Source organism: Netta rufina (assembly GCF_964035555.1).
Source record: "Netta rufina genome assembly, chromosome: 8".
Lineage (NCBI taxonomy): Eukaryota > Metazoa > Chordata > Aves > Anseriformes > Anatidae > Netta > Netta rufina.
The window spans coordinates 22,701,265-22,728,115 of NC_140131.1; the positions used below are offsets into that span (position 1 = coordinate 22,701,265).

Sequence of the window (26,851 nt, forward strand, 5' to 3'; positions counted from 1 at the left end):
TGCACACCAACAAAGTCAGCTCAGCCTAGTATTAATGAATATTTATTCTTTTGTTTGTCCTGCTGTGGGCATTTTGTCTTTAAAGGAGGAATTCTTGTCTTGTACGTATAGCAAATGACATTCCTTGACTCATTCCTTGAATGGTGTCATGACAAATGACCTGGCCTGTTTTCAGTAGAGTTCCTCAGTTTGAGTGTTAAAGCTCAAAGTACCTGACTCAGGGCTTCCCTCAGTGGTTCACACTCTGCTTGAACAGTTTTCTGTCTGTTTCACCGTTTCCTGGTTTGAATGGGCTGATGGTCAGTGAGAGCTTCCTCCCACTTCTTGTCTTCGTTGTTAGAAAGTCTCACTGGATGGTTCAGGCTTGGTGTAGCTGATGTGGTTGGGAAATTGTTGCATTTGTTTTGTGAGGGAGGCCAGATGATTCCTTTCTGCAGGAGTTGCCAAAGCTAATGTAGAAAAACTACATTTAGAGCACAGTCTAAGGCAGCATTTAGAGATGTGTACTGACGCGTGCATTGGCAGCTATTTGGAATTACTGGGGGAGGTTTTGGTGAGCTGCTCCAGACAGCTCTGCCTGAATGCCTAAACAAAGTGGTACTGTGTACTGAGCTTTTCTTCAGCAGTTGTGTATCCCATTTCCCACATAAACTGTATTTTAACTGCCTAGAAGCTGACTGAAGAAAGACTTCAGTAGACTGTGACTGGTATTAGATACTGGTTTTCAAATACAAGCTTCTGACTTATAAACAGAAATCTCTTAGCCTTTAAAAGAAATGGATGCATTTCTTATAATTAGAATGACTTTTTTTTTAATGTATAATGTGATTAATTTCAGGTAAGTGTTACGTAATAGCAGATTGTTCCATGGTGTGATCTCTGAGCCCTCTGAATTTGTCCTCATCAGTTGGTTTCCATTTCAGATGCTATCCTCAGTATGGTGAACATTGCTGCTAATATGCTTGGAGCCAAAACTGAAGAGAATTCTGAAGCTGAAGGTATTTATTTTTTGGTTAAAAGTATTCTAGAAAGTCTTATTTCTCTTTTGCTTTTTTTTTGTTTGTTTGTTTTAATTGTGAAGACCTTGATGGTCTGTGTTGAAATTATTTTTCTTCACCATCTTTTATGCCATTACATCATCAGTGCTGTAAAATACTTATCCTATTGACTGCAAACCATGGAGTGAAGAAGTTGAATCTGCCAAGAAGGGAACTGATACGAATATACCATATGTTTGCTCAGCTATATTCTGATGAGACCTTTACTCTGTTATGCAGCTTTAGTTGTAGAGTCTAACTCCTTCCTGGAAATATTTTGAGGCTGTCCATAACATCAGATAGTTAAACTGTTGTTAGTGTTTTCAAATAACTGGAACTTTAATGACACCTGCAGTTGTTGCTTTGTTAGAGCTAATATCTAATGCCCCACCCCAAAATCATGGAAAATAAACATGGTTCTTGAATCTTTGTCCTAATTCTTCTTCCATCCTGCAACAGGGAACAAAAGCATATCTGAAAATGTCACTGCCACCCCTGCAACTTCAACAGCTGCACCAAGACTGCCTGAACCAACTCCTGTTCCTTCACCAGAGTAAGCAATTGGTGTATTTTTGAGTGTTCTCCTAGCAGAGATTAGCACGTACCAGTCTGGAATCTTTGGGAGTAGAATGCTCTGATACGGCACACTCCCTTAAACAAGTAAAAATGAAAGCATTTGGAGAAGTATGGGAAGTTACTAACCAGGGAAATTTATTGCTTTAGTTACTATTTGTAGCTACTATTTGTAGCTCTTTCATTACATGTTTTAACACTTGACAAAATGTCCAAATGCATCACTAATGTTTTCAATAGTTTATATTAGTTTGTTTGGAAGAAGTAAGAGGAGCATTTCATTCTTTGTGGCTCTTGCAGATTTCTTGGATGGCTGCTGCCTTAATATTGTTTGAGGTTTTGCATGTTGTCTCCTGCAAGGAAGGTGAATTAGGAATGTAAGCTATATAGCTGAAACTTAAAAACAAAAACCAAACTTTTTGAAGCTTATATTTTTTGCTAGGCTGTCTTTTAATGAAAGCACATATGCAAAGGTATGGAATTGGGTGGGGAGGGGGAGTTGTATGTATGAAATCTGTGCCTTTTTTTTTTTTTTTTTTTTAGGTGATGAGTTGTTTAGAATTGATTTGGCTGCTTAAAGCTGAGACTCTAGCTCATAGATATTAAGACATGACTGGTGCTGCATATAACGGTTTTATGTTTCATTAGAGACCAAGGAAGGTCAGATGGAAGACTTTGATTCTTGCATTTGGAGGCTGGAATAGAAGAGTAAAATGTTTGCTGTGTATTAAGAATAAATAAATTAGTGGTATTTGAACTGGCAACCCCTTTACAGGATAACGGGACATACCTGATTGGGAAGGTCTTGCTGTTTCAGAAGCTAGGATTGAAATAAATTGTTGAAAACCAGGATGGAAATATAGTAGAAAAAAATAAATTACGATTTGTGACTGCATTCAAACTGGCCTTTGGTCATAACTTGGTGAATTTTCTAAAGTACCCTACTTCTGCAATCTTCTAGAGTAAGCATGTAAACCTGTTGAAGTAACATCCTGTCTTTAACTTTCTTCTTGTAGACTTGTTACTACAGATATTCCACAGATAGATAAAGAGCAACTAAATGTGGATTTGACAAAAGAAAGTCCAATTGTTCAGCTAGTACAAGAGTATGAAGAAGATGTAAGCCAGTCAACAGTAACCTTGCTGCCCAGTGATGATCAGGAAGAAGAAGCATCGGCATGGTTTGAACTTGAGACAGACAAATATTGCCCTGACTTGAGAACAGCATGTTGCATTTCCACTTTCTCAGAATATCTGTTTAAATGGTGTTCGCTTACAGCAGCCATCCATCGGCGGCGTACCAAGACTGAAGGTAAACATAAGCAAGATTACTCTGCTCATGCTCAGCAGCCGCAGGCAGTTCTGACTGAATCAGTGCACGTGTCAACAGATGAGCCTCTGCCTGAGCAATTAGAGAGCAAAGTTGAGAGGCTGCCTGGATCTACTGCTGCAGTTGACTTCAGCAGTGTGGTCCACGAGGAGATCAGTAATGAGACCACAGATGCTATTGAATTGGAACCAAGCCATCCTCAAACTGTCTCTCAGTCCCTCCTCCTCGAAGTTACCTCTGAAGTTAAGCCATTGCCAACAACAGAGATGGTGCTGGAGCCTGCTAAAGAAGACTTGGGCCAGGTGGCACCAAGGGGCACTCCCCCAGTGGATACAGCTGAGATGAGCGCAGAAACAGAGAGGATTGAGAGCTCTGCTGCAGAAGAAACCCCTGTAGTTTCTGAAACCAGTGTGCTCACTGAAGTAAAGGAGATGAGCACGAGAGAGACTGTTGCTACTCCAGTGATCTCAAAGCCTACAGAGACTGTTCTGCAGCCTGAACATACAGTGGGCACATTAGCCAGTGATGCTGGGGAAGGGAAGGAAAGCACTCCAGAAGTGCAGAAACCTGTCGTGTCTCCTGTTGAGTCCCCTGTATCTGAAACGAAGGAGGATGATCAGGCAACTGAAGAAGCTTTTATGTCAATTCCGGTCTCTGGGGGACCGCAGAGAACAGCTACAGACTTCTATGCTGAGTTGCAGAATTCAACAGATCTAGGCTACACTAATGGAAACCTCGTTCATGGATCTAATCAAAAGGAGTCCGTCTTCATGCGCCTCAACAATCGAATTAAAGCCTTGGAAGTAAATATGTCTCTCAGCAGCCGTTATTTAGAAGAACTGAGTCAGAGGTAAGCCTGAGGAAGGATGGGAAAAAGGTACTGTACATAGACATGATTTTAGCCAACTGTGCAAAGGAATTACACAGATACGCAAAGGAATGTATGGAAGGTAATGCAGTGGGGAGAGCTTTGTGGAAAATTGAGGAAAAGTACTGAATCCTGAGAAGCTACCGGAGACCTAGACATGTGTGGTTAGCTAGGGTTCCCTTTCTGTGTTTTCAGCTACAGTCAACATTTTGTTTTGTTGATTTATTCGTGTATTGCTATGTTTTGGGGCTTTTTTTCTTAAGGATTGAGTGCTGCAAGCACTTAGCCTCTCTGTAATCACTTCAGCAAAAGTGCACGTCCTCCTGTTGCTGTTAAATTGAGTGACACACACCTACAGTGCCTTCTTCACTGGGCTACTCGGTTGCTTCCACATAAACTGCTGTGTAATGACTCCTGTTGAAGAAGGGAGCATGGAGAGGGAACTCAGAACTTTATATGAGGGATGCACGTTTATTAGTGTTTCGTCTGTGGTGATCCTCAGCCATAGGACAACCGGGAAATTACCTATTTAAGAACTGGTTCCAAGGAAGATCTCTGTTACATTTACTGTTGTGCTGTCTTGGCAGTGAGTGTTTTGCAGAGTGAATCCGCTCCATAGTGAATGCCAGTAAATGAGCACTCAGTTCTAAGGTGCTGAAATTATCTTTGACCTTAAGCTTAGAATAAAACCACCCAAGGTAGAATGAAGTGTCCCTGTTCTACGTCTGAAACTAGAAAAGGAACACCACTTGAAGTTTAAATAAAGCTGTTTTGGACAAATGAGAGATTTCTCCTTGCGTAGTGGTGTGTTCTGAAGACAAGTTTAGTGCTGTGAGTTTTATGAACTAGCATTTCAGATCTTTGTGCTGTTTTTGTTTTAGGTACCGAAAGCAAATGGAAGAAATGCAGAAGGCGTTCAATAAAACGATAATAAAACTTCAGAACACCTCAAGAATAGCAGAAGAGCAGGTATGGCTTGTTGAAGTACTTACATGTTTTCCTAAATAAGAAAGACTACTTTAAAGAAAGTTGCTAGGACGTAGTTTTTTTCTACTGAAGGTGTTTTTCTTATCTGTGTGTATGCCTTTTAAAAGCAAGTCCATTCCTTGCTTCCAAACCATTTTCTCTGTAAAAAAAAAAAAACTTTGCAGACATGCTCCCAGTCTCTTTTAAAATAAAGCCATTTCCTGCTTGTTTTTCAGTGTGTCAGTTGGCAGCTGTTAATGGCTAAAAGTCGTAAATATATTTGTCAGTGGAAGTTACCCATGTCACTTCCAACCCTTGTTTCTTGGTTGTAGCTGCACTCAAAACCTGTTTGTGGAAGCTTGGTTGGGTTTTGCAGCTCTGGTTTAAAATACAGATAGGCAATTACTCTGATGTTGCTGGAGAGAGACCTAACCTCCAGAAAGGGGGAGGGAGTGGTAATGGCATGTCATATTTGCAATTCAAAGGGGGGCACGTATAGCAGAAGTTTTAGTTCCTTCTCTGAAATGTCATTAAAGAATGTGGGAGCTGAAAGAGAAGGTTTTGTTGTTTTTTCCCATGAACTACTGTCCTAGCTTTCCTGAGTAGCTGTCAAATATAGCATTAACCGCGTGCTGAATAATCACAAAAGCAATTGTGCATGTTTTAGCAAGCTTAATCCCAAGCACTGAAAATTTCTGAAGTATAATCCCAGGCATGTAGTTAGCTCATTCGTCAAAAGCAAAGAAAATCACAAATTCCCTGAAATCACACGCATGCTCTTTTTTGCATGTCTTAAGTATTATCAAATGCTGGTCAGTCTGAGGTGCTCTTCTTGGCTAACCTCCCTTATGCTCTTCGCACCTTTCTCAATTTCTTGTAAGATTAAGGATCTTGTTAGGACTTCATCCAGGAAACGATAGCTGCAAAGGGCTTATTTCTGGCTGCCTTGGGCCCCTCATACTGGGCGTCTGCCCACCTGAGCCCAGAACAGAAGCCAGATTTCAGCCTTTAGATTTCAGCTTTGCCTAGTCATCTGCACACGTTTTCTGACATGACTGTACTTGGCTTCCTGATAGCCACTGCATGCAGCTGGCTACTTCTTCTGCCTTTCATAAAGATAGTAGTGACTGCAGTGAAATGTACTAGGCATAACGTTACAAAACATCGCTTTATACATAAAAATGCTGATGTTTTGAAATGTTTATATGACTAATGCTGTATAAACAGTTTCAAATGATAAGTGGAAGTTGTGTTTGAAAAGAGTGTTAAATGGATCATGTGGCTACATCGTGCCTGGCTGTGTCAGACAGAATGCTAATGTTGTGCAAGTAAAAGTCCGTGGTAGCAGAATCCTGACAACTAAACAGCATGGGCATGACTCTCCTTAATACAGGATCAGCGGCAAACAGAAGCGATCCAGCTGTTACAGGCTCAGCTCACCAACATGACGCAGCTTGTTTCCAATCTGTCAACAACCGTGGCGGAATTAAAACGTGAGGTAATTATAAATCAGTAATATGGCACAAGAACTCAAGCAAAGGAAACAGATACATAAACATATCTCGGTTTGAAGAGGCCTGGGCTTTTTAAGTGAAGCTTTTCATTTGGGAAAATGTCAGTAGTTGTTGCTTCCAGTTCCTGCTTCAGCAGTTGGCCAAGGGACGGGAGGAACAGCTGAGTAGTTTGAGCTGTCTGGTGCACAGTGGACTTGATGTAATAGGTTTTTACTAGAGCCCTACTAGTCCTGTGATTGTAATCTGATCTTGTGATAAAAGATAGAACTTAGGCTCAGATACTCAGTCCAGCTTTCTGTAGTGCGTTGGAGTTGATACTGCTCTGTAAAATGGCTTTTAATTAGACTAAGCACTGACTTCAAAGTGGCAGTAATAGGATTTGTTGCACTCAGTATTTGAAACGTGCAGTGGGGAATGGTAAATTTTATGCTTCAAGAACTTTACTGCCATTTGATGTATTATGTGACCAGTTGTATCGGATGGCTTTATGTTCTCCAACTTCAGTAAAATGGGATGCTTTACAGTGTCCAGCACTTACCCTGCCCACTTGAACACCAATAGTCTTGCAACAGGAGATGTGTGAGAGTGTACTGAACACTGTTGGAACTGGGCTGTGACAACAGACAAGCGTGTGGAGGGCTGTGCTTTTTGCTATTGAGTGGCAAACTAGCATGGCTAAAGCCCCCTTCTCTTTTCTTCTCTGGCTATTGTGATCTTTGGAGATAAAGGGAATCTTGGCAACAATATTAGGAACATGTTCTTTCAGATGTTTACATTCGCTAGCCTGGGATTTCAAGCCATATCGTAAACATGACTTTTTTGTGTGTGTTGCCAAGAACGTGTCTTGAGCTGTTTCCTAATGCTTAGTAGGGCTCCCTCGATGCCTGGTTGGCTAAGCTCCTGTTAATGAGTGCCGTGCTTTTGTAGGATCTGACAGTGGGTGATCAGGTTATGTTAGACAAGCATCCTGGAATTTGAGCATGACTTTCCCTGAACTCAGTTCTAGTCACCTGAGTCAACTAATCTGAGCAATTTGATCAATGATGGTGCTGCAGTCAGCGGAATCTTGTCCTGCGTTATCAGCTAGTGGTCTTTAGCTGTTAGTCCTTGAATGCCATATGGCCAACATACTTCTGGAAAAACTATTCCAGTTTAAACATTAGTGATAAGAGGGAAAACAAGAAGGTGACTTGAAAAGAACAGTTGTGTTCTTTGAAAGTTCTGGTGTTGAAAGCAGAGTGTAACAGTATCACTGCATTGTTCATTAGTCTTTAACAACTATATCAAATTCTTTCAGGTTTCTGATCGGCAAACCTACCTTGTGATTTCGCTGGTTCTCTGTGTCATTCTGGGCTTGGTGGTTTGTGTGCAGCGGTGCAGAAGCACGTCTCAGTTCTGTGAAGATTACTTCTCAAAAATTCCCAAAAGTAATCACTACCCTAGCCCCAAAAGGTAACGTATTTGCACTAGAAGCTTAATTGTTCTCGCAGCTTTTGTTGGTGTTCCCTAAATCTTCTGGGACTGGGGCATCAAGCAGTTACTACTCTGCAGTAGTGGTCTCATAGGAGCATTTTGGAGCTACTGAACTTAACATGCCTTGGTAGCTTAGTACAAAGATAGTAACTACTGTGTCTGTTTGCCAGGCTTCCTAGGGCACCTGGGCAAATGCTGATTTTGTCCTTCTGCCAAGGATGCTCTTTAATGGAAAAATGCATTGTCTTGAGAAAAACATGCATAAAATTTTTTGGGTTTTGTTTCTTAGATGTTTTTCCTCTTACGATGATATGAATTTGAAAAGAAGAACTTCTCTTCCACTGGTCAGATCGCAGTCTTTTCAGCTATCTGGTAAAGAAGGTATTATTCACATATATAATACAGCTAATCTCTGGTGTTACTCTTGACACTATACAATCTGTCTTATTGCATGTGTATGAAAATGAAAATCATAGGTTAATGTTGAAGTACACTGGATTGTAGTAGTTTACTTACACATTCTTTATATGAGGTGGTTCGTGAATGTTACCAGATGCTCCCAGAAATGTGCTAAATTAAGCTGAAATGTTAAATCTAGGGTAAACGCTAATAGAGGTATAAATGATGGCCTTCTTGTTGGTTGAAACAGTTGATGCAGGTACTCAAGTCTACAAAGCTAGGCAGTTTATACAGAGTGGTATTTCGTAATGCCAAACACAGCCTGAATGCCCTATTTGGATGTCCTAATGGCTTATCTTGAAACTTGGCATATATTTAGGGATCCAAATTTTCTTACTGCAGCCAATAGACCATTCCTCTTGGTTTGGCAAAGAGGATTGAATGATCTGGTCGTTTGAGTATTCGCAGTAGACTGAGGACAAATGAATTTTGACTTCTTAGGCCATCATCATTGTGCAAAAACAAAAGTGGCGTAGCTCATAAAAACTATTGAGTATTGCAGCTGATGCCGTGCTTCTAGATTCAGCATTCTTTCTTCAGTTTTTTTGTACTGCACATAAAACTGGGTGGAAATTTGACTTGATTTGGGAACATTGCAGTAAAGATCAGACTATTTTTTTTCAGAATTGTGGTTTTTTAGTATTCTCTGCTGCTTAGGCTTGGAAGAATGATTTACAAAGCACTAATGGAGGAACACCAGACGGCTCTTATGCCAGTATGAATATCTGTCTGTGCTTCTAGCTGCACATTAAACACTGTTACATTGTTAACGGTGTATTTTTGAGAAGCCCACTTCTGCCAGCCACCTGTCCCTTTTCCCCAAGGGGTGTTCTGGGCCATAGGAGCAGTGCGCAACCTGTCAGAAGGTCAGGAGTTTCCGTGTCTGTCACTGCCAGCTGCCGTGACAGCAGACGGGAATTCTTTAGTGCCAACTTCACTTTCCGTGTGGTTGTGTTGAAAATGGCTTTGTTCTAGAGCCGGCAGCGTTAGTAAATTCTTGTACTCTTTCTTATAGTGGATCAAGAGGACCTGTACATCGTAGAACCCCTCAAGTTCTCCCCAGAGAAGAAGGTACAGTAGCTGCAGAGGCAGGCTGAGGCTGACACATTCCTGCCGGCAGGTGGTGTGTGTCTCGGCTGCTCTCCTGGCTCCTGGGGTTGGGCTTTAAGCTCTGCTTGCCTGTCAGAAGCTGACTGTTTCTCTTTTTATTTGTGGTTTCAGAAAAAGCGTTGCAAATACAAAAGTGAAAAGATAGAGACTATCAAGCCGACGGCAGAGCCTCTGCATCCTGTAGCCAATGGGGAAATAAAAGGAAGGAAGCCGTTTACAAACCAGAGGGACTTCTCTAACATTGGGGAAGTTTATCACTCTTCGTATAAAGGGCCTCCGTCTGAGGGAAGCTCAGAAACGTCATCGCAGTCTGAGGAGTCTTATTTCTGTGGCATTTCAGCTTGTACGAGTCTGTGCAATGGACAAACCCAAAAGACAAAAACTGAGAAGAGGGCTATAAAGCGAAGACGGTCTAAAGTTTCAGACCAAGGGAAGCTCATAAAAACTCTAATACAGACTAAGTCAGGGTCAATGCCAAGCCTGCATGACATAATCAAAGGAAACAAAGAGATAACAGTGGGAGCACTTGGTGTCACGGCAGTTTCTGGACACATCTAAAACTAGCTGAACTTCTCAAACAGGAGAGTGTTTGTTCATTTGAGAACAGTCTGTGGTATTCTGTGGGAGGATGGTGGGAGACGAAGAGCTCAACTAATTGGAAAGTATTCAGAAATTTGGTTTCTGCCTTTTTAAATAGATGGGATTGTGTCAATCTTGGCTATAAGCTGCAGCTTTACAAGGCTGATAATTTCCTATGAGAACATCTTGGGGGGGGAGGGAGGGCAGGGTTCATTTTATAAAGGTTTTTTCACAGTTCCTGGGGCGGAGATTTTTTGAAACCCAGTTTGTTGGGTGGAATAGGGATAAAAGCCTAATCCTCTTCCTTCAGCTTTGTTCCTATTTCTTGCACCTTCCCATATTTATGTGCCTTTTGTCTATTTATAATGCCACTGGAAGAGGGGAGATACAATTGTTTGTCATTTGATTTATTTTGTAATTTCTCTAGCTTTTTTTGAAGATGCAACACTACAGTGCTGTAAAGGGACATGTGTTGGCCTTCAGCTGGACTCAGTAATGTGGACTGGATACTGTAAAAATACTAATAGGTGGACTTGCCTGACTAAATCCCGGTTTTGCAAACTCAGTTGAGAAAAGTGTCTCACTAGGGTTAGTAGTTAGATTTATCTCCACCTTCCGTTACAAATCAGAGCTGTAGTCAGAAGTACTGAATGAATGACAGTTCCTCTGTAGCATTTCTTGTGTACGCTGGGATCTTACGCTGACAAATGCGTTTGTTACCTAAACTGACTGCTGTAGTTCTCCAGGAGAGATGAATGGGGAGTGCTCACTGTTTCTGTGTGAAGAGTTTAGGGGAAAGCTCAGCTGAAGAATGCGAGGATGAGTTGGTGCAGCTGGCGGTGCTTTCCAAGCCAGTTCTGGATGCGTTGAGTTTGCAAAGCCTCGAAGTCTACCCCGTCAGGTTGGTTCCAAGTGGGTATTTCCATGACGTTTGCTTTTGTATTGGCTAACAAATGTGCAGTGTTTGTATGGTTGGTATTTTCATATCCAAGTGTTTTTTATTTTGACTGTGACTGTATATTTGGATACTATAGAGTGCGTGATTGGTAAAATGCTGTATGTATCTGAGTGAGTGGAACAAAAGGTTACTCCTTTTGGCAAATGTTACAGGTTCATGTTGTAAAAAATAAGTTAACTTATTGAGCACTTTTAGTGGTACCCTTTTTAACAGATCTAATGCCTTTCCTGGGTATTGTATGTAATGTGACTTATTTAAAGCCTTTGTTTTTTTTGCTGCTTTCTTGTTAGTTTATGAATACTTTAGGGTGATGTACTTTTGGATTTGATCTGCACAATTAGCCAGTCGGAGCACATGAATCAGACTTGTTGAACATGAATTCAAAAGGGTTTCAAACCTGAATGAGGAAAATACACACCACCTGAGTGCGGCATACGATGTTGTGGAACAAGAGTATGTAACTACAGAGCTGTAGTGCCATTAGAAACTGTGAATTTCCAAATAAATCTGAACACTTTGTCTTTAATGTAGTGGTACTTTTCCTTTGATAATCAAACTTGTAGCTTAATTTTACCTCTGAGAAGGAGTAGTCTTTAAATTTCCATACAGAACCAGGACACATGGAACCATTTGTAGCAAGCACAGCAGTGCTGTGTGCAGCCCAATGCCATGCTCGCTGGATGTCCAGCCCCTTCTCAGCCCTTTTCTCAAATGAGACTTTCTCAGTGCTAATTTCTCTTGACTCATAGCACTCCCTGTGATGAAGTTAAAACAAATTGCATGTGGGGTTTGGTGCAGGATGGAGACTGCTTTTGTGGGGGGTGATTTTTCCTGGTGTGGGTTTTTTTGTTTTAAATTACCTTCCTTCCTTTTGACACGTCACTTTTAGGAAGTCTGCTTTCCTTTACTGCCCTGGCTGTTACTGAGCTCTTCGCATCAGTAAGAATTCTCACCACTAAGACTCGGCTGAAGTTGGACGCTTCTGAATTCTTAGAAAAGCCCATTTAATGACCTTCCCATGAGAGACCTCAAGTATGCTGATAGGTATAGAATGAGGCCAAATGAGTCATGATGCAATATGCTGGTGTCAAATGTGTCTTTGGTAGGGGTTTTTATTTACCCTTGGTTGCTGCTCGCCTTTAAGCATTAGATGAGGGGAAAAAAGTGTTAAACCAGTGATGATCATATATATTTATCAACTATATGGTGTGAGCATATAGCTCCATGGCATGTTAAGTTTCATGGAAGCAGCTACTTGAAGGCTTTGTGAATCCTGAGCTTTTCTGGAACTGTGGTGTTACATAGAGGGCTGGAAACCTTCCTCATCATCTTTTTCTGTTTTATTGGAATAGGTAACTCTTGTCCTTTTTTTTCAATTGATTTTCCCTAGACTGAATTTCCTCACAGCACTGGAGAGCTGTCCATGAAGATTACATGGAAATTATGATTTAGGAATTAGCAGCACTTTGCTGTGCTTCCTCATGCAAGAATTGTTTCTAAAAACATTTTATGTACTCATCCTCGTTATCTTTTGGGAACGTGATATTTAGCCTTGAGCTGAAATGCATTTTTTATGTTCTTTTGCTGATGTAGTCTGTTTTATACCTTAGGTGCTGGTAAGTTTGAGTAGGCAGTGAGTGTTTAATTTCCAAGTATATGTTCAAGTTTCCAAGTCAACAATTTCAGGTGTGAAACTAAATCACTCTTCCTTTATTCCCTGCAATCTGCCCTAAAGTTGGGCAGGGCTTAGAGATCTAAGAAGTTGATGCATTCCGTGGAGAAAAAAAAAAATAATAAAATACCACCAATAAAGCTTGTCATGTAATGAACATATAGGGCACATGCTATGGAAATAATGTACATCTAAAATAGAGCAGAGCTCTGTTTCAGGCGTATGGTTTGAGGCCACGTGGCTTGCAATTCACGCTGGAGATGTGGCAGTTACTGTAAGTGGTAGCTAACAGGGTCAGAAATAATTCTCACTCAGGCTCCCATGTTTCAAAACTGTCTTGGGAAGACCTCATAGTATTCACTCTTCTGAAAGTATCCCACAAAATCAGTATAAAAAACGCATAACATCATTTAGCTGTGTAGATTCACTGTCCTGAAAGCTCATTATTGTTCTTAAGAAATGGTGCCTCTGGACTCTATGTCTACAGAAGCTTGTGTGCATTCATCTGGTGTGATGGGGAGGGAGTAAAAGCATTGCCCACAGTGCAGACTTGTTTTAAGTACCCAGCTAACAGAAGCCTGGGCACCTGTTATTTTTAAAAAAAAGTCAGCTTTTTTTTTTTTTTTGGTGCTGAGTCAGTGGAGATTGACAAGAGTCATTGCTGCTAACAGTGGAGTTCATCTGTCATAGGATCTGGTGCGTGTCAATCAACGATCAACTTTCCATATTCTCGTGTTACCTAAGCATTTCAACTATGTCCAGGTCTAAACTTTCACATCAACTACTACGTGCTTCAACCACTGAAAAAGCATTTGAGGAACCTACTGACCTGCTTGTGCTGTTGTGAACTGGTGTGTTTGCCTCTGGCAATAGGATGGAGACTGAACCACAGCTTCCTCTTGCTCTGCTTGCTGCTTTAAATTATTTGTAACCACTTTTTTATTTTTAAAAAAAAAGGGCACACTCCTAAAGTCAAGTTCTTATTTGCTTAATGTAACCCTTTCATGTGGGCTCTTGAGTCATTTTTTACTTCCCATTTTGGTCTTATTAGTGTCACATCGACTAGCTTTCAAAACCTGATTCTTTGAAATCAAGCCTCTCCTAAATTGGTCATAATCTATATAGAGATGAAGGTGGCTCATAAAGCTTGACAAATTCCTGTGGCATCGTGAGTACTTAAAAGGAGGCCTCGTCTATCTTGTGATATTTCAGGTTGGGCGATTCTTGGTGCGAAATACCAAGAAATCAGGTTTGTGTTCTAAGCGGTGAGGGCTGCATTACTGCTCCTTGGGAACAATCACAGAATTGGCAAGAGGCAAGTCTCTGGGGGTTAATGGCTTGCTCAAGCACCTGTCTTGCTTGCCTCTTTTCCACAGGTGGGGCAGGAAGGGTGCTGTGTTTTCTCAGGTTTCCCCTTGGAGTGCTGGCAGCTGTCGCAGGACCTATCCTTTTGGGCTGCTGCAGTTGCTGTCCCAACAGGAGACAGTCTGCCTCCTGCTCCTGAGGTTTCAGATGTGCAGGGAAGAGATGAGCGTCCAGCTGCTGGGCAGTCCATGGCAGAGGAAGACTTTGCTACCCTTTAAACTGTTACAAACGCAAGATGCCCTGCTTTAAAAACACAACTCCTTTTTCCAACCAACCGGTTACGAACTAGGCATGACCTCCTGGTCTTCATTATGATTTCTAGAGGGCTTTGAGTCAGATTGTGCAAAGTTTATTCAGTATAATGCATAACTTCAAAAAACAAACAGCTGTATTGGAATAGCCATGAGAATTTTTTTTCATTAAAGCACATCTCCCTGTAAGTTATTACTTGGTAGGTGGCTTTGGCAGCAGCTGGTATAGTGAGAAGTGCAGCTGTTGATGACATTACAATGCAGAGGTCTCATCTTTCAGCTCCCTAGGGCACAGCTGTGCTGTGTGTGCTGGGGGTGGACTCTTCTCCAGGATGCCACTGGGAGGTTTTGTGGAGCTGTTGGAGCCACCTGAGCTCTGCTGCAACCTCAGACAAACCACAACACTCAGCGAACAGCTCCGGGGATTACCTTAAGAAGCCTGTCGCAGCGAAGGGAGCCGTTTCCTGTTAGAAAATCTGTTGCACGCAGAAGCACTTGGAGCACTTTCTGATCTCTTTGCACTGCAAATGTTTCCATCAGAGGATGGATAGTCACAAACATGCACTGTATAAACACATTACTAGCCATATCTGCCAGCAGAAGGTATTTAGGCTGTATACATTAAGCATCAGTGGAAATCCAGTATTTTTAAAATATGCAAAGTCTGCTAGCTGTTGTGGTGGTATTGGTAGGAAGAGAACTACAGTCTGAGGTGCCTCTATGGTGGCTTCTGCTTTTGCCAGCTTGCCATGTGAGATGAGATGGAACAGCTTAACAAGCTTCACTTAATTAGTACAAACATGTTCCACTTCATTTGGAACAATTAAAGTGTAGAGGTCTGACCACAAAGTGCTGTGGGTAGGCATCCTCCAAGCAGCGTGTCTCATCTCGTGGAAACCCTGAGTGTCGAACAGCATCAGGTATTGCTAAGAAAATCTGGGGGTTTGTATCAGTTTGAGAAGAGAGAATGTTCCCAGGCCTTGTTTAGCTAAAGTGCTAGCTTAGGAAAGGATGGTGAAAATCAGGAATCTTTCCCATGTAGTCCTTCATTTGAAAATGATAATTTTAAGAGCTGCCAAGGAGCTTTCTGCTGCTTTACTGCTGTTTCTCCTACTGCAACTGGTCTCACCATGCTGCTTTTCGTAGGTCACTTACTAAGTTACAGATGAGAGGAAGGTCTTTTGATGAGGACTGGAGATTAAGATAATTCTGTGCCTTCTGGAGCTAGCAATGGAAAATAAATGTTTGCCACCCTGAGGGTATTTTTTCCTTTGTTAGATCTGGTGGCTGGAGGCTATGTCCAGCTGCTGGGCCCTCTACGAAGTCACTGAGAACAAGAATCCCTGTCTGTGACTTTTCAGGAAAAGAGCTTGAAGCAGTTAATGAATCTCTCTTATTAGCCACAACTTGACACAGTTACTGCTGAAATTTCAGGGTTGTACACACAGCCCAGAAAACTACCTGTAGCTCAAGATTACATCTCAGGGATGTCAGCTGCAGGTCCCTCAGTGTTTTGGGAATTTGGCTGATGTGGGACATGGGTGTCGAGGTGTCTGTAATGAGATGGGACGTGGCTGTGGGCAGCACAAATGTGGGGCTGAATTTGCTCAGTGATGCAGAGCTGAGGGGTGAGCCTGGGGGAAGTTGGTGAGGACTGGTAGATCTCATTTTATTTTTTTAATAGGCTGAAAATGGCTGTTCCCAAGGAGGAGTAAAATGGTCAAATACCGACCCAGCCACGTAGGCCAGCAGAACCAGCTGGCATTTTCCAGGGCTGAGGCTGGCTGATGCACTGGCAGCGTGAGGCAGTGTTGATCCCACGTGAAGGGTTTGTGAATGCAGTTATTGACGGGAAATCAACATCTGTGTGTTCACTGTGGTCTTCCTCGCAACCTCTGAGCGGCCACAGCATCTTGTTCCATTTTCTTTCATGACTAAGTTATCGTACGATGTTTAATAACCTGCTTTTTTCTTTCCTGTATATTCAAGCAATTGATCCCATTACCTCATAACCTCTGTACTTCGTTCCCTTTCTTTTATTACAGATGCAATCAAAAGAAACGAAATCTTACTCTGCTTTCAATTCCCTTTTGAGCTGCTTTGGCTCTTTCCCCTGCTCGATTCTCTCCTGCCTCAGGTCCCAGGCAGAAGGGCCCTGCAGAGCCCTGTACCTCTCCTGCCGAACCCAGGGCTGCTGCCCACTTGTTGGGATCATGGTGCAGTTTGCACGTACTTGATGAACGAGAGAACAAAACCTCTTGCTTGCTGGAAGAGGGCCTTAATATGGCAATGCCAGGCCAGAGCTTTCAGAGATGGGTTTTGAAATCTGCTCTTGTGTGAATGTGAATGTCTCCCTAGTGGGCTGTGGGCAACGAGGCCACATCTTTACACCTGCCTCGTGCTTCTAGCAAAGAGTGACCGTTGAGGAAATGAAAAGCATCACCTTCCCCTGGGAAAATGGAGCTGTTAAAACCATGTAATAAAGAAACAGCACTAAGATGTCAGCGCTCACCACAAGGTCGCACAACCTGTGGGATGCTGTGTGATGCTGGGGCAGGAATGGCAGCTGGGCTCCAATCCGTGTGCCTTCCCCTGCCCTCCTGCCTTACTGGACAACCTAAGGGGCTGTGCAGGACCCTCAGGGCTGGCACACTCAATTATCACCTATGTGGGTTGTTAAACCTGACCACTGCCTATCTCCAGAGTCAGGGCAGTGCAGGGCTGGTGGTGGGCCCTTTGCTCAGTGGCACAGAGATCTGGCAGTGCTGGGTGAGTTCTGGGAGTTCTGGTGTCTTCTGCACCCCTTAAAGGCTTCAGTGGGTGAAGATAATAGTATGTGTGGAAGCAGTTTTTTTCCCAAGCTTCCATTCTACTGTTCAGTCAAAAATAAATCCTTTTTTTTGTTATAAATGCTATCTCCCTCGGCTTTGGCTTCCAGTTAGTGGCTCTTTAGAAAGGCTTTTTCTGTGAGATAAGAACCCTCTGCTGATAGAAATCTCGTCTCTCTTTACAGATTTTCTTGTGCTGTCTGTCCATGCCACTCTGTTCTTGAATGAACCAAACACCTTTGCTGTCTGGCAGTTATTGCAGCTCCTTCCTGAACCCCTCTGAAGTTGAATATGAACTTGTAACATGAGTTGTGGGACTGTCTGTATCTTCCCAGTTAGCCTGGTGCTATGTGTAAGCTCATACCCATGGCCCCTGTGTCCTTTCCCTGCTGCAAGCTCATGTCCAGCTGGGCAGCCTCTCTGTGTTGCTTTCAGACCTGTGCTTTATTTCTAATTTCTTGGATGTTATTTGCTATCTAAAGAGTTGGATCTGCAGTCTGTGTTCCTAGGCTTGCTTTCTTCTGATTGAATTCTCTGTTCTCGTGTTTTTCTTTTTGGCACTGTCTTATCAGTTATTTTAATCTGCAAATATTACTTGCAGTTAATAAAATTATTTCCTAGCTCTGGGGGAAAGGTGTTCAACTAGCACAGTATAGAGGAAAACGCCTGGAGTGAAATCAGAAGCCTTTTCCTGGATGGTGCTCTGCTTGCTTTATCCAAGATACTCATAAGGGAGCGTTAATGGGGTGCATCTCTCCTGCCCTATGTGGCTGGCACTTACTGGTTTTGTACTAATTGCCTCTCTTGGCTTTCGGGTTAATGTTCTGAAACCAACGCACCCTTGGCTTTGAATGCTGTCTTTCTGAATGCTTCTTAACCACTTCTTCAGTTGGTCTTGGGTGTAATTTATGCAGCCTTGTGGGCTCTCAATAGTTGCTTTTTAGCATTTCCAATAGTCAGTGCTATAATAGGAAATATTTATTAATTGCTTTCAGATGTGTATCTGTACAGAACCTTGATGTCTTCCTCCTACGCAGCGGTTCACACCGAACTTAATTTTATTTTTCTGTCAAGTATTAGATCTAGATCATTATTCAAGTTCTGCTTTCCTTGAGATAATATATGCATATATAAATGTGTTATTTAGTCTTTAAACCTACTGATATGAACTTGTATCTGTATTTCTTAGCTGCTGCCTGATTCTATTTGCTGTCAGTACAAACTTTAGCATGGTGCTGTGTATTGCTAATAAGAACTCCCACCTTTCCTCTGGAGGCAAAGGGAGCTGGAGGAAAGAATTCTTCTTAACAAGTTACCATTTTTTTAATCTGTGTAACAGATTAATTCCTTGCGTTTTTGCTGATTTTGCCATACATGATCCTCTGATAAAGGGTATGGAAAGTGTTTACAATTGGTGATCTTCTGGCAGAGAGACAAAATTGGACACCCCTTTTGTCCTTATGTCCTTTTTTACTGCTCAGCTGTCCCTGACCAGTATTTTGGGTGAGAACAACCTTGCCTAAATTTTGATTCCCGGCTTTCATTAATTCACCCACCCATTAAAAAAAAAGTCATCTTTGTGAAAATAGGAAACAGTGGGTGACTGATAAGTGCACTTGTGACATTTAAGAGAGCCTGCTCATGTGCCCACAATCCCACCAGGATGAGCTGTCTGTGGTGAAATGTCAGAAAAAGGTGGGGGCTCAGCCTGAAGACCTATAAGCATCCCGGTGGAGGAGAGGCAGAGGTGACCCTGTTTCATGAGAGTATTTGGAGACTCAGGAAGTACTGGGCTTTGGTCCTTGCTCCTTGGGCCATTATTGTATTTTAAAGCAGTTGAGGGGCTCCAGCTCCAGTGGCGTGCATGGTCCATGTTGCAAAAAAAAAAACACAGGTATGGTGGTGCCATTGTCCTTGTTGTTCTATGTTGAAGGTAGGCATGACCAGGTGTGAACTGCTGGAAGTGGATTTGTGCTACTTTTATGTCTAGAAACCTAGAAGTACGAGGAAGATTCAGACAGGCTGCTGAAACTATTCATGCTGAGGATCATCACTTCAGCAAGCGGCTGTGGTGAACATCTTCAAAAAGCAGTGGGGTGGCTGGTGGTGCAGGGCTTTGAGGGCACATCTGACTGTTAGTGGTGCGGTTGGAGGCACAGCTCAGCCCTTGCTTTGGAGAAACCAGTGTGCGTATGTTGTTGAAGTGTGCTGTCCTCAAACGCCAGGTTTTGATGTTCCAGATCAAAGCCTCCGTGTTGGGGCTGCTTTCTTAAGCCACAAGAGACAAAACTCCAGTTTTGTTCTTGCGTTAGGCATTTCCTTTTTTCAATACTGTCCCCTACAAGTACACGCATCTGTGAAATGGAAGAGCAAATCGCTATGGACAGTGTTCTGAGAGTGCCTGTAAATCTATGGGAAATCACATTACCACCATTTAGATATCTGTGGCCAACGAAGCCTTAAACTGAGAAATAAAAATGTTCTTGTCTCTCCTCGTGATTTTGTCCTTCCAGCGTGGCCCAAACTCTGGATCCTTTCTTGAAGGGTAAGAGAAATTCTATGAAGGTGTGTAGCTCGGCATCTATCCCAGGCTTAATCGTGAGTCTCTCACCAAGGTTAGGTCCTGCTGCAGCACTCACCGTTGTCATGAAGAGAAGATTTAAAAACAAACACACACCAGTCCTTCCCTCTCTGATGCTTCAAGAGGGCTGTGGGATTAGAGATAGCATTTGCAGAGGTAAGTGTGGCAGCAGAAGCTGCTGGAAGAGCCTGCTTTTGCCCCAGGGTGATGTTTCTGGTGCTACAGTGCACTGCTGGTTCAGTCTGCCCAGTGCCCCTCAGCGATTTGGTGTGGTGCAGGCAGCCCACGGCACTGGCTGTGCTTGGGCTGTTAGTGCTGGGGCAGCTCTGCTGAGGCTGCAACACCAACAATATCTTCTTCTTGTCGATTGCATTGGTTTGTAACAGTGGGATGGTGTCTGGAACCAGGGTTTATGTGAAACTATACCCAGGATTTGTGCCATAGGGAGCAGACAAGGTGGGATACGGTAGAAAGCAGTAATTTGTCCTCTGTAAAATGAAGTAATACTTGAGTGCCTGCAGATGTACTTGGGATCAGGTCTTCATCCTTTTGCCGAGGAGATTGTACTCAGCTCTGCTTCTTGTGCAGGGTGCCAGAAGCAGAAGAGTCTTTCTTCCCTCTGCCTGTGGTGCAGAACACCACAGTGGAAAAGCAACTGCCTCTGCCTGAGTGGGCTGCTGGAAAGGGTGGCTGGCTGGTGGGTGTGTGCTGGGCTGATTACTCAGCCCCTGGCTGCCAGCACAGCCCTCGGGTGTGCTGCTAGCACTTCGCTGGGTGCACCTGCTTCCCGAGGCTTGTGTTGTGCGAGCGCCGTCTGCCACTGGCTTCGTCCCGCTGTGTGTGCATGCTGCCGCTGTGTGGGAGGAGCAGGCGGATGCCCCGAACTTGCAGATGAGGGCGGAAGCTTTTGGGGGTTTGCTATTTCTGCTTGAGGCTTTCATAGAGTTCTGCAGCATCTGAGCTGGGTGTTCACTGCTGGAGTGATGCAGGCATATAAAAGCAGAGCTGGGTCTTCCCCCAGGGCTCAGTCTGGGCCAGCCCCAGCAGTTTTTGGCTGCCACATGGAAGATCACGCAAAGCACGTCCAGCCCATCCCACTCCCAGCCATGCAGCAGAACTTGAACTACGTGTACCCACAAATATTTTGGGTGGACGGCTGTGCCAACACCAGTACCTCCTGCCCTCCGGCACCCCCTATTGCTCCCTTCCCACCACCGGTACCTGATCGGAGGAGAAAGCCAAAGAGCACCAGGGAAAGGAGCAGCATCGGCTTCCTGGTGATCTCCTTGCTGATCCTGATGGCCCTGACTGGAGTGGGGCTGAGCATGTTTCAGATTTTCCATCTGGAGAAGCAACTGGCAGAACTCAGAGAGGTAAAGTTTGGCTGGCTACCTGCAGAGGCTGTGGGGAAAAGTTGGTGGCAGCAATGTGTCTGCCTCACCAGTGTGAGTGGGGCTGTTCATTGCTGTGGAGGACTGCTCTGTTGGTGACTGTGATATATCTGGATGTCTTGGTTGAGTGCTGCAGGGTCTCTCTCCCTGTATGGTTCTTCCCACCTTCCAGCTCTGCCTGAACCATTGTTGAAGATAGTCTTTGGCTGCATCTAGATGATGCCCTTATGCTCTCACCCTGCTAAGAGAGCTTGTCGCTCTTCTTTTTTGACAGTCTGCCAGCACTGAACACATCCCTCCAGCTCTGGAGAAGCTCATAGGTGAGTTGATGTAGGCAGAGGAACGCCTCCATTCCTGCGTCTGCAAATGCTCCTGTCAAATTCTTTCCTCCTCTTGTTAAGGGACAAAGGTGGGGTTGCAGCTCTGATGCTCTGAAAGTGCTCCCTTTATTTGCTTGGCTAAAGGAGAGCTTTATCTCTGGGGTATGGCGAAGGAGTCCTGCACCCTGCCTGCTGGAGTGCTTGGTGGTGTGAACAACGTGTCCCGGGGCAGTCTGCCTCTGCCTTGGGGCTCCCGGGCCCTAGTGGGGCAATGGTACGGGGGGACTCTGCTGTGAAAATGAATTCTGGCTGTCTTAACACTCAGCAACAATGTGCATGGAACAAGGAGAACAAAGAACCAATATGGGCACCACACATTTCTGCTTTGTCTCCTCGCTTGTTAAGATTTTGGGATGACGTACAGGGTTTCGTTTTCTTTGGGGGTGGGGGATTCACTCGCACCCTTGAGAAGGAAACTTATTTTTTCCTAAATTTTTTTGGTATGCAGTCTCACTGCAACCAAAACTAGTTGAGAAGAACCTCATTACATGGTGTTTTTTCTCTTACAAAATGTCATTTCAGTGAAATTGAAACTTGCCAAAGAACCTAGAAATGTCTCTAAATTTAGGCTTCTGCTTAAGCCCACTGATGAAGCCATTTTAAGATGAAAACTCTCTCTTTGCTCTTTTTGTTCTTCCCTTTGCTTTTGGTCATGTCTAAATCTTTTACTTCAGTGTTTTTTTTTTTTTTTTTTTTTTTTTAAATCTTCCTATTTCCCTGCAGTATTTGTCTGAGCACCTCTCTGTCTCTTTACATTAATTCACAGCCTTGTGCTGCTGTGAATCTGCACCATTTCAGCTTCATGGGCACCTCCCTTCTGCTCTCCGGGCTGGCTTTTCCATGGAGCACATAGCTAATGCCTTCTCTATTTTCATGCAGGGCAGGAGAGACAGGCAGCAAAAAAGGAAGTGAGGAAAGCAGCACACTTAACAGGTATGTGCTGAGGGCCCAGCAAGATGTGGGAGCAGAGGATGGGGCACGTGGCTGGGGGGAGAGGGCAGCCTGGTTATAGTTGTAAGGAGCTGCCTCATACAGGCTTTCTCAGTTTCCCTTGGTGTAATGTGTGTGCTCTGGCAGCTGGAAGTTACTCCCACAGCTAAAATCTTCCCCTTATTCAGGCTCTGCAATGAGAGCTCTAGTTTTTCGGTTGGGCTTTGTTTTGTCTGTGGAGTGTGTTGGGCAGAGAGCTTTCAGAAGCAGCTCAGCACCAGGTGAGCACACAGCAGGTGAGGGCTCCCACCTCCCCAAGGTTGGAACAGACATTTTCACGAAAAGGACACAGAAAGCAGCTGACTTGTTGTGACATCAGGTATAACTTATAAAAAGACACCTTAATGCTTGTACTTACTGCATTGCCTCTCTCCTTTCGGCTTCCAGGAAACCCATCGCAGCGGGACCTCCCTTTGGAGTGGGAGCCTGTCTCCGGCCATGCTTTCACTAACGGCATTCAGTACCGCAACCAGGGCCTCGTGATCAACGAGACTGGCCTGTACTACGTGTACTCCAACGTGCTCTTCCGAGGAAGCATCTGCAGCAGCCAGATGTTGAGCCATGTCGTCTACAAGACAAATCCGGCCTCGCCAGGCAGCCACGTGCTGATGGAGGACAAATACATCAATTACTGTGCAAATCAGAAAATGTGGGCCCGGAAAAGCTACCTGGGGGCTTTATTCAAGCTCAGGGAGAGGGACAGTCTGTATGTCAATGTCTCCAAAATCTCTCTGGTTAATTTTGAGGAATCCAAGACATTCTTTGGCTTATTCAAGCTTTAAATGGCACTGTTGGAGCATGGCTGGCAGCAGCCCCAACTCTCCCAGGCATGCACAGGAGGTAAGGGCTGCTTGAGAGGCAGCAGCCCCATGCCAAGCCAGGGTTTCTCGCTAGGAAGAAGGAACCATGTTATGGCCATCTGCATGAGTGGGCTCAAGTGACTGGTAAAAGCTCGAAACCAGGCCTCTGGGAAGCACCTAGGCTCCTGTGATGACCTGAAGAGAATCACACGTTTTCCTCCTCTGAGTAAAATGACAAACCAAAAATGTGGAGCATCAAAGATGCTGTTGAAACTCACTACTTGCTCAAGAAGGCTGTGCTACCTGAGAAGGCGCTGGGGCCTCAGTGGCTTTGGCCTACACGTGGTGTTGTGCCCCCAGGGAGCTTGGGCCAGCACGCGTGTGGGGACAGCTGGATGCCATTGAGGAGGCCCCTCAAGCTTGGACCATGCAGTGCCACACCACAGGGGGTGGTATGGGAGCAACCTCAGACTCCTTGCCCCAAGCAGTGTCCTGTCTGCCCTGCCTGGGCATTTGGCACTGTAATTGCCGTCTGACAGATAGCCACCTGCCAGGTGGCTTGCTAAGTGGGATAGACTTGTTTTTGTGTTAAATTATGGACTATTCCCTTTCCAGAAAATGCTTTCAACCCCCTTTATTTAAATTGCCCTGACAGCTTCACAAGGAATGTTCTGGAAGTGGTAGCGCCGTGAGGGGGTCCCAGCCCTGTTGAGAAACCATGATCTGGCTGGCTCCTCTCCACACTGTGGGGGGATGGCTGGGAGGCCAGGTGCCCCCCACATGTCAGCCCAACTCACTGACAAGACCTGAGCAACGTGGCAGTGGAGGGCAGTGGAGCCTGAAGTGAAAACAGTGGCTCCAGCCCCTTCCTGCCTTTACGGTGCCTCAGGCCCTCTGTGGAGACCTGGCCCTGGCTGCCCCTAGCATGGCCCCCGTATGAGTGTCTCCTGAGCAAAACAGAGATGGTAAATAAAGATATATTTTTCTAGAAAACAGCACTGTCCTCTCCTCATTTGGCCCTGAAGGCCTTGGGTCAGGGTCCAGGACCCTGCTCTTTCTGCAGCAGCATGGGAGAAATCTGGCAGCTTGACTCCACTTTGCTCCTTGTCACAGAGCTCTGGGAAAACCAAAGTGTTGGATCAGGACTGATGAGGTGGGCAGCTCAGACCGAGTTTCCCAAGCCCTGTTTGGCTATCAGGGAGGGGGGCTAATCTGGAAATTCAAGCCTGAGCTGGTGTGGAGAGAAATGTAGGTGGGAAACATTTTGAGAAGATCTGCTGTGCTTCTGAAACATTGTTTTGGGTCTGTTTTGGGAGCTCTGTTCTGGATGTGGGTGGCTGGGAGATCTTCCCCACGTGCTGGAGATGGTGTGCTGTGGTGTTTGGAGCTGGATACAAGCCTCTCCCCTGTCCCCAGATCATTTTTCCTCCAGGTCTCAGCGAGGTGTGGAAGAGCTTTGGAAGCAAGTCAGACACTCATTGCTGAGCACAAGTGCTGCCATCCCCTAAAGCCCCAGTGCTCCTTCACATGCCTGCCAGCCCCAGCAGCACTTCACGTGGCAGTCTGAAGGGCAAGGAAAGAGGTGCTTGGTGTTGGATAGCATTCGCTGACTCCAGGGCCCATGAAGTGGTCTGTGAAGCTCTTCCGTTGCATGTGTTAACCTCAGTGCCACCTGCCGTGTTGCTACTGGGCAGTACAGAAAGGCTGTGGTGCCTCATCTTTTGCCTGTTTTCCAGGCTTCTTGTAACTCTGATGTGGTCATAGCAGCACACAACACTTGTTTCCTTTTCCAGGGTGCTGCTCTCTGCTCTGCGGTGTGTGGCCTGTGGTCTGCTGTTGCCTGAGTGAGGTCAACACTACACTCTTCTCATGCAGCTGCTCCTACAGCACTCACAGCTTTCCATTGCATTTCTCAGGAACCAAAGTGCCTCTAAAGGTCAAAGATAACCTTCTAGGAACCTTTTTGGTTGTCTGTTTCTTTTCCACTGCCCTACCTCCTCCTGCATTCAGAGGGGCAAACCGCATAGTGCAGGGTTAGGGGTGTTGGACCTGGACCTATCCCAGAAAGGCTGGAAGTTTCCATCCCCTTCAGATTTGTTTACACTGTGTTGCTTTCTAGGCATCCAGCTGAGGGGTGTGCATCTGTATGTGCATGTGCCTGTATGCTTGCAGCTATTTCTGCAGCAAAACTAGCCGAGCACATTGTGCGTTTCCTTTCTCTGCTGGCAAGCAGCTCAGAGACACAGGTCATTCAGCACCCAAAGGAAACTGGCGCTGAGGCTATGCACTCGCCTCATGCTGTAGTAATGAAGGGCTGGAAAACTCCAAAAGTTTTGTATAAATCCATACAGATTAGCTCATCCGGCCTCAGTGTAAACTCTGGGGCGGGATGTGGCAGTTGCTATTGCTGCACATCAGGAGGGGGCAAGGAGCTGTTAGCCTTTTTATCCGATGTGCTGATGGGAACGCAAATCTGCACGCTTGAGGTGGTGGCATGGGGAGGTGGACAGTGATGTTATAAATAGTGCTGGGGTCTCTCGAGGTGGACAGAGCTGCCTTTCCTTGCGGTACAAAGCTATGTGCTTTTAGCCTTGCTCCTGAGTCAGAGTGGCTGTCACTGTGCTGAGTCAGTGGTACTGATGCCAGCAGCACACGTGTTTCTGTTTTGCAATCCTTTTCTCAAATATCATTCCAACCTGTCTGGAGAAAAACCACTGCTTAGCTTGTGGGCTCTAACTAAAGATTCAAAGTAAGGTCATGACAGGATCGTAGGACTTCAAACTGCACAGACTTGATTCAAAGAGCGCATGCACCAGAGCAGCATTATTGAAGCCATCTGTTTAATTATCAGTCTAGTGAGCTATTCATAGATTGGAATATTTGCTTAATGTTAGCATTAAATACTTGATGATTATTTAATGTCAGCATTGTTATTACTCCTGTGATCACTTAAATTATTTGATAAAAATATTCAAACAAATTAAATTTAATATCAAATGCTCACATATTTTGTTTCCTTTCCAGCACGAGGATGTCTGTGATGGAAAGGCTATCCCAGCTGCCTTGGCAGGGCTGACCATTGTGACTTTTTTTTTCCCCCTGTTTGAGGAAGTCATTCTTCCTCGTGGGTCATGTTTCTGGATTGCAGTGGTCTAAGCCAAGCTCCTCTCTCCTGAGGGAACAGCCTGGGCCATATGTGGAGGTACCCGGAGTTTAGGCAATGTTTTAACAGTTCTCCAGAGAGCTGCTTCTCTGAGGAGAACATGGTTGACAAAAAGTGATAAGCCCAGAGCAACCTGCTGATAAGAAGTTCCTGCTCTGCTCCCAACACCTGGGGGGCTTTCTGGGCTTCAGAGCCTTTCTTCTTAGGCACAGCCGTGCTTTCCTATGTGATCTAGTTCAGACGTGAGCCAGCGGGTCTGTTGCAGGCGCACCAAATCTCATGAGTAGTCAAACCCTTTAGAAGCAATGTCTGTGTGAATGGGGTGTGCAGCTGGCCGAACCTGCATGACAGAAACACGCTGCTATGTGGCCGAGCACAGTGAGCTGCTTGAGATGGGCTCGTCTGTGGTTGATGCGTATCAGACACCACGTTCTATTTACCATGGTAGAGGAAAGGGGAGGGCAGCGTGCTAGCGTTTTAGAAACCTTGGGCAGCTTCTGAATATGTGCAACAACTAAAGTGGCAGGAGGGAAAGGACTATATAGATAGGGTCTTTGCTTCTT

At 44.6% G+C, this 26,851-nt stretch overlaps 2 protein-coding genes across 7 annotated transcripts in view; both read left to right on the forward strand.

Annotated features, from left to right (window-relative positions):
* Positions 1–11,387, forward strand: part of SUCO (SUN domain containing ossification factor) — a 40,315-nt gene extending 28,928 nt beyond the window's left edge. For 3 of the 6 annotated variants that reach the window (XM_084291305.1, XM_084291302.1, XM_084291304.1), the window contains 9 exons: positions 924–998; positions 1,497–1,590; positions 2,627–3,790; positions 4,690–4,777; positions 6,168–6,272; positions 7,586–7,740; positions 8,051–8,142; positions 9,236–9,291; positions 9,442–11,387. In XM_084291305.1, the coding sequence (XP_084147431.1) occupies positions 924–998; positions 1,497–1,590; positions 2,627–3,790; positions 4,690–4,777; positions 6,168–6,272; positions 7,586–7,740; positions 8,051–8,142; positions 9,236–9,291; positions 9,442–9,888 (2,276 nt within the window). In that variant the 3' untranslated portion in view covers positions 9,889–11,387. Of the gene's footprint in view, positions 1–923; positions 999–1,496; positions 1,591–2,626; positions 3,791–4,689; positions 4,778–6,167; positions 6,273–7,585; positions 7,741–8,050; positions 8,143–9,235; positions 9,344–9,441 lie in introns of all 6 variants that reach the window. The other 3 variants (XM_084291306.1, XM_084291303.1, XM_084291307.1) reach the window with 2 other exon arrangements.
* Positions 11,388–20,547: 9,160 nt separating this feature from the next.
* On the forward strand, positions 20,548–23,649 carry FASLG (Fas ligand; the record flags this gene model as incomplete). Its single annotated transcript, XM_084291320.1, has 4 exons — positions 20,548–20,937; positions 21,230–21,275; positions 22,215–22,268; positions 22,713–23,649. The coding sequence occupies 4 exons, from the start codon at positions 20,548–20,550 to the stop codon at positions 23,105–23,107; spliced, it is 885 nt and encodes a 294-aa protein (XP_084147446.1). The 3' UTR covers positions 23,108–23,649.
* Positions 23,650–26,851: the final 3,202 nt, after the last annotated feature.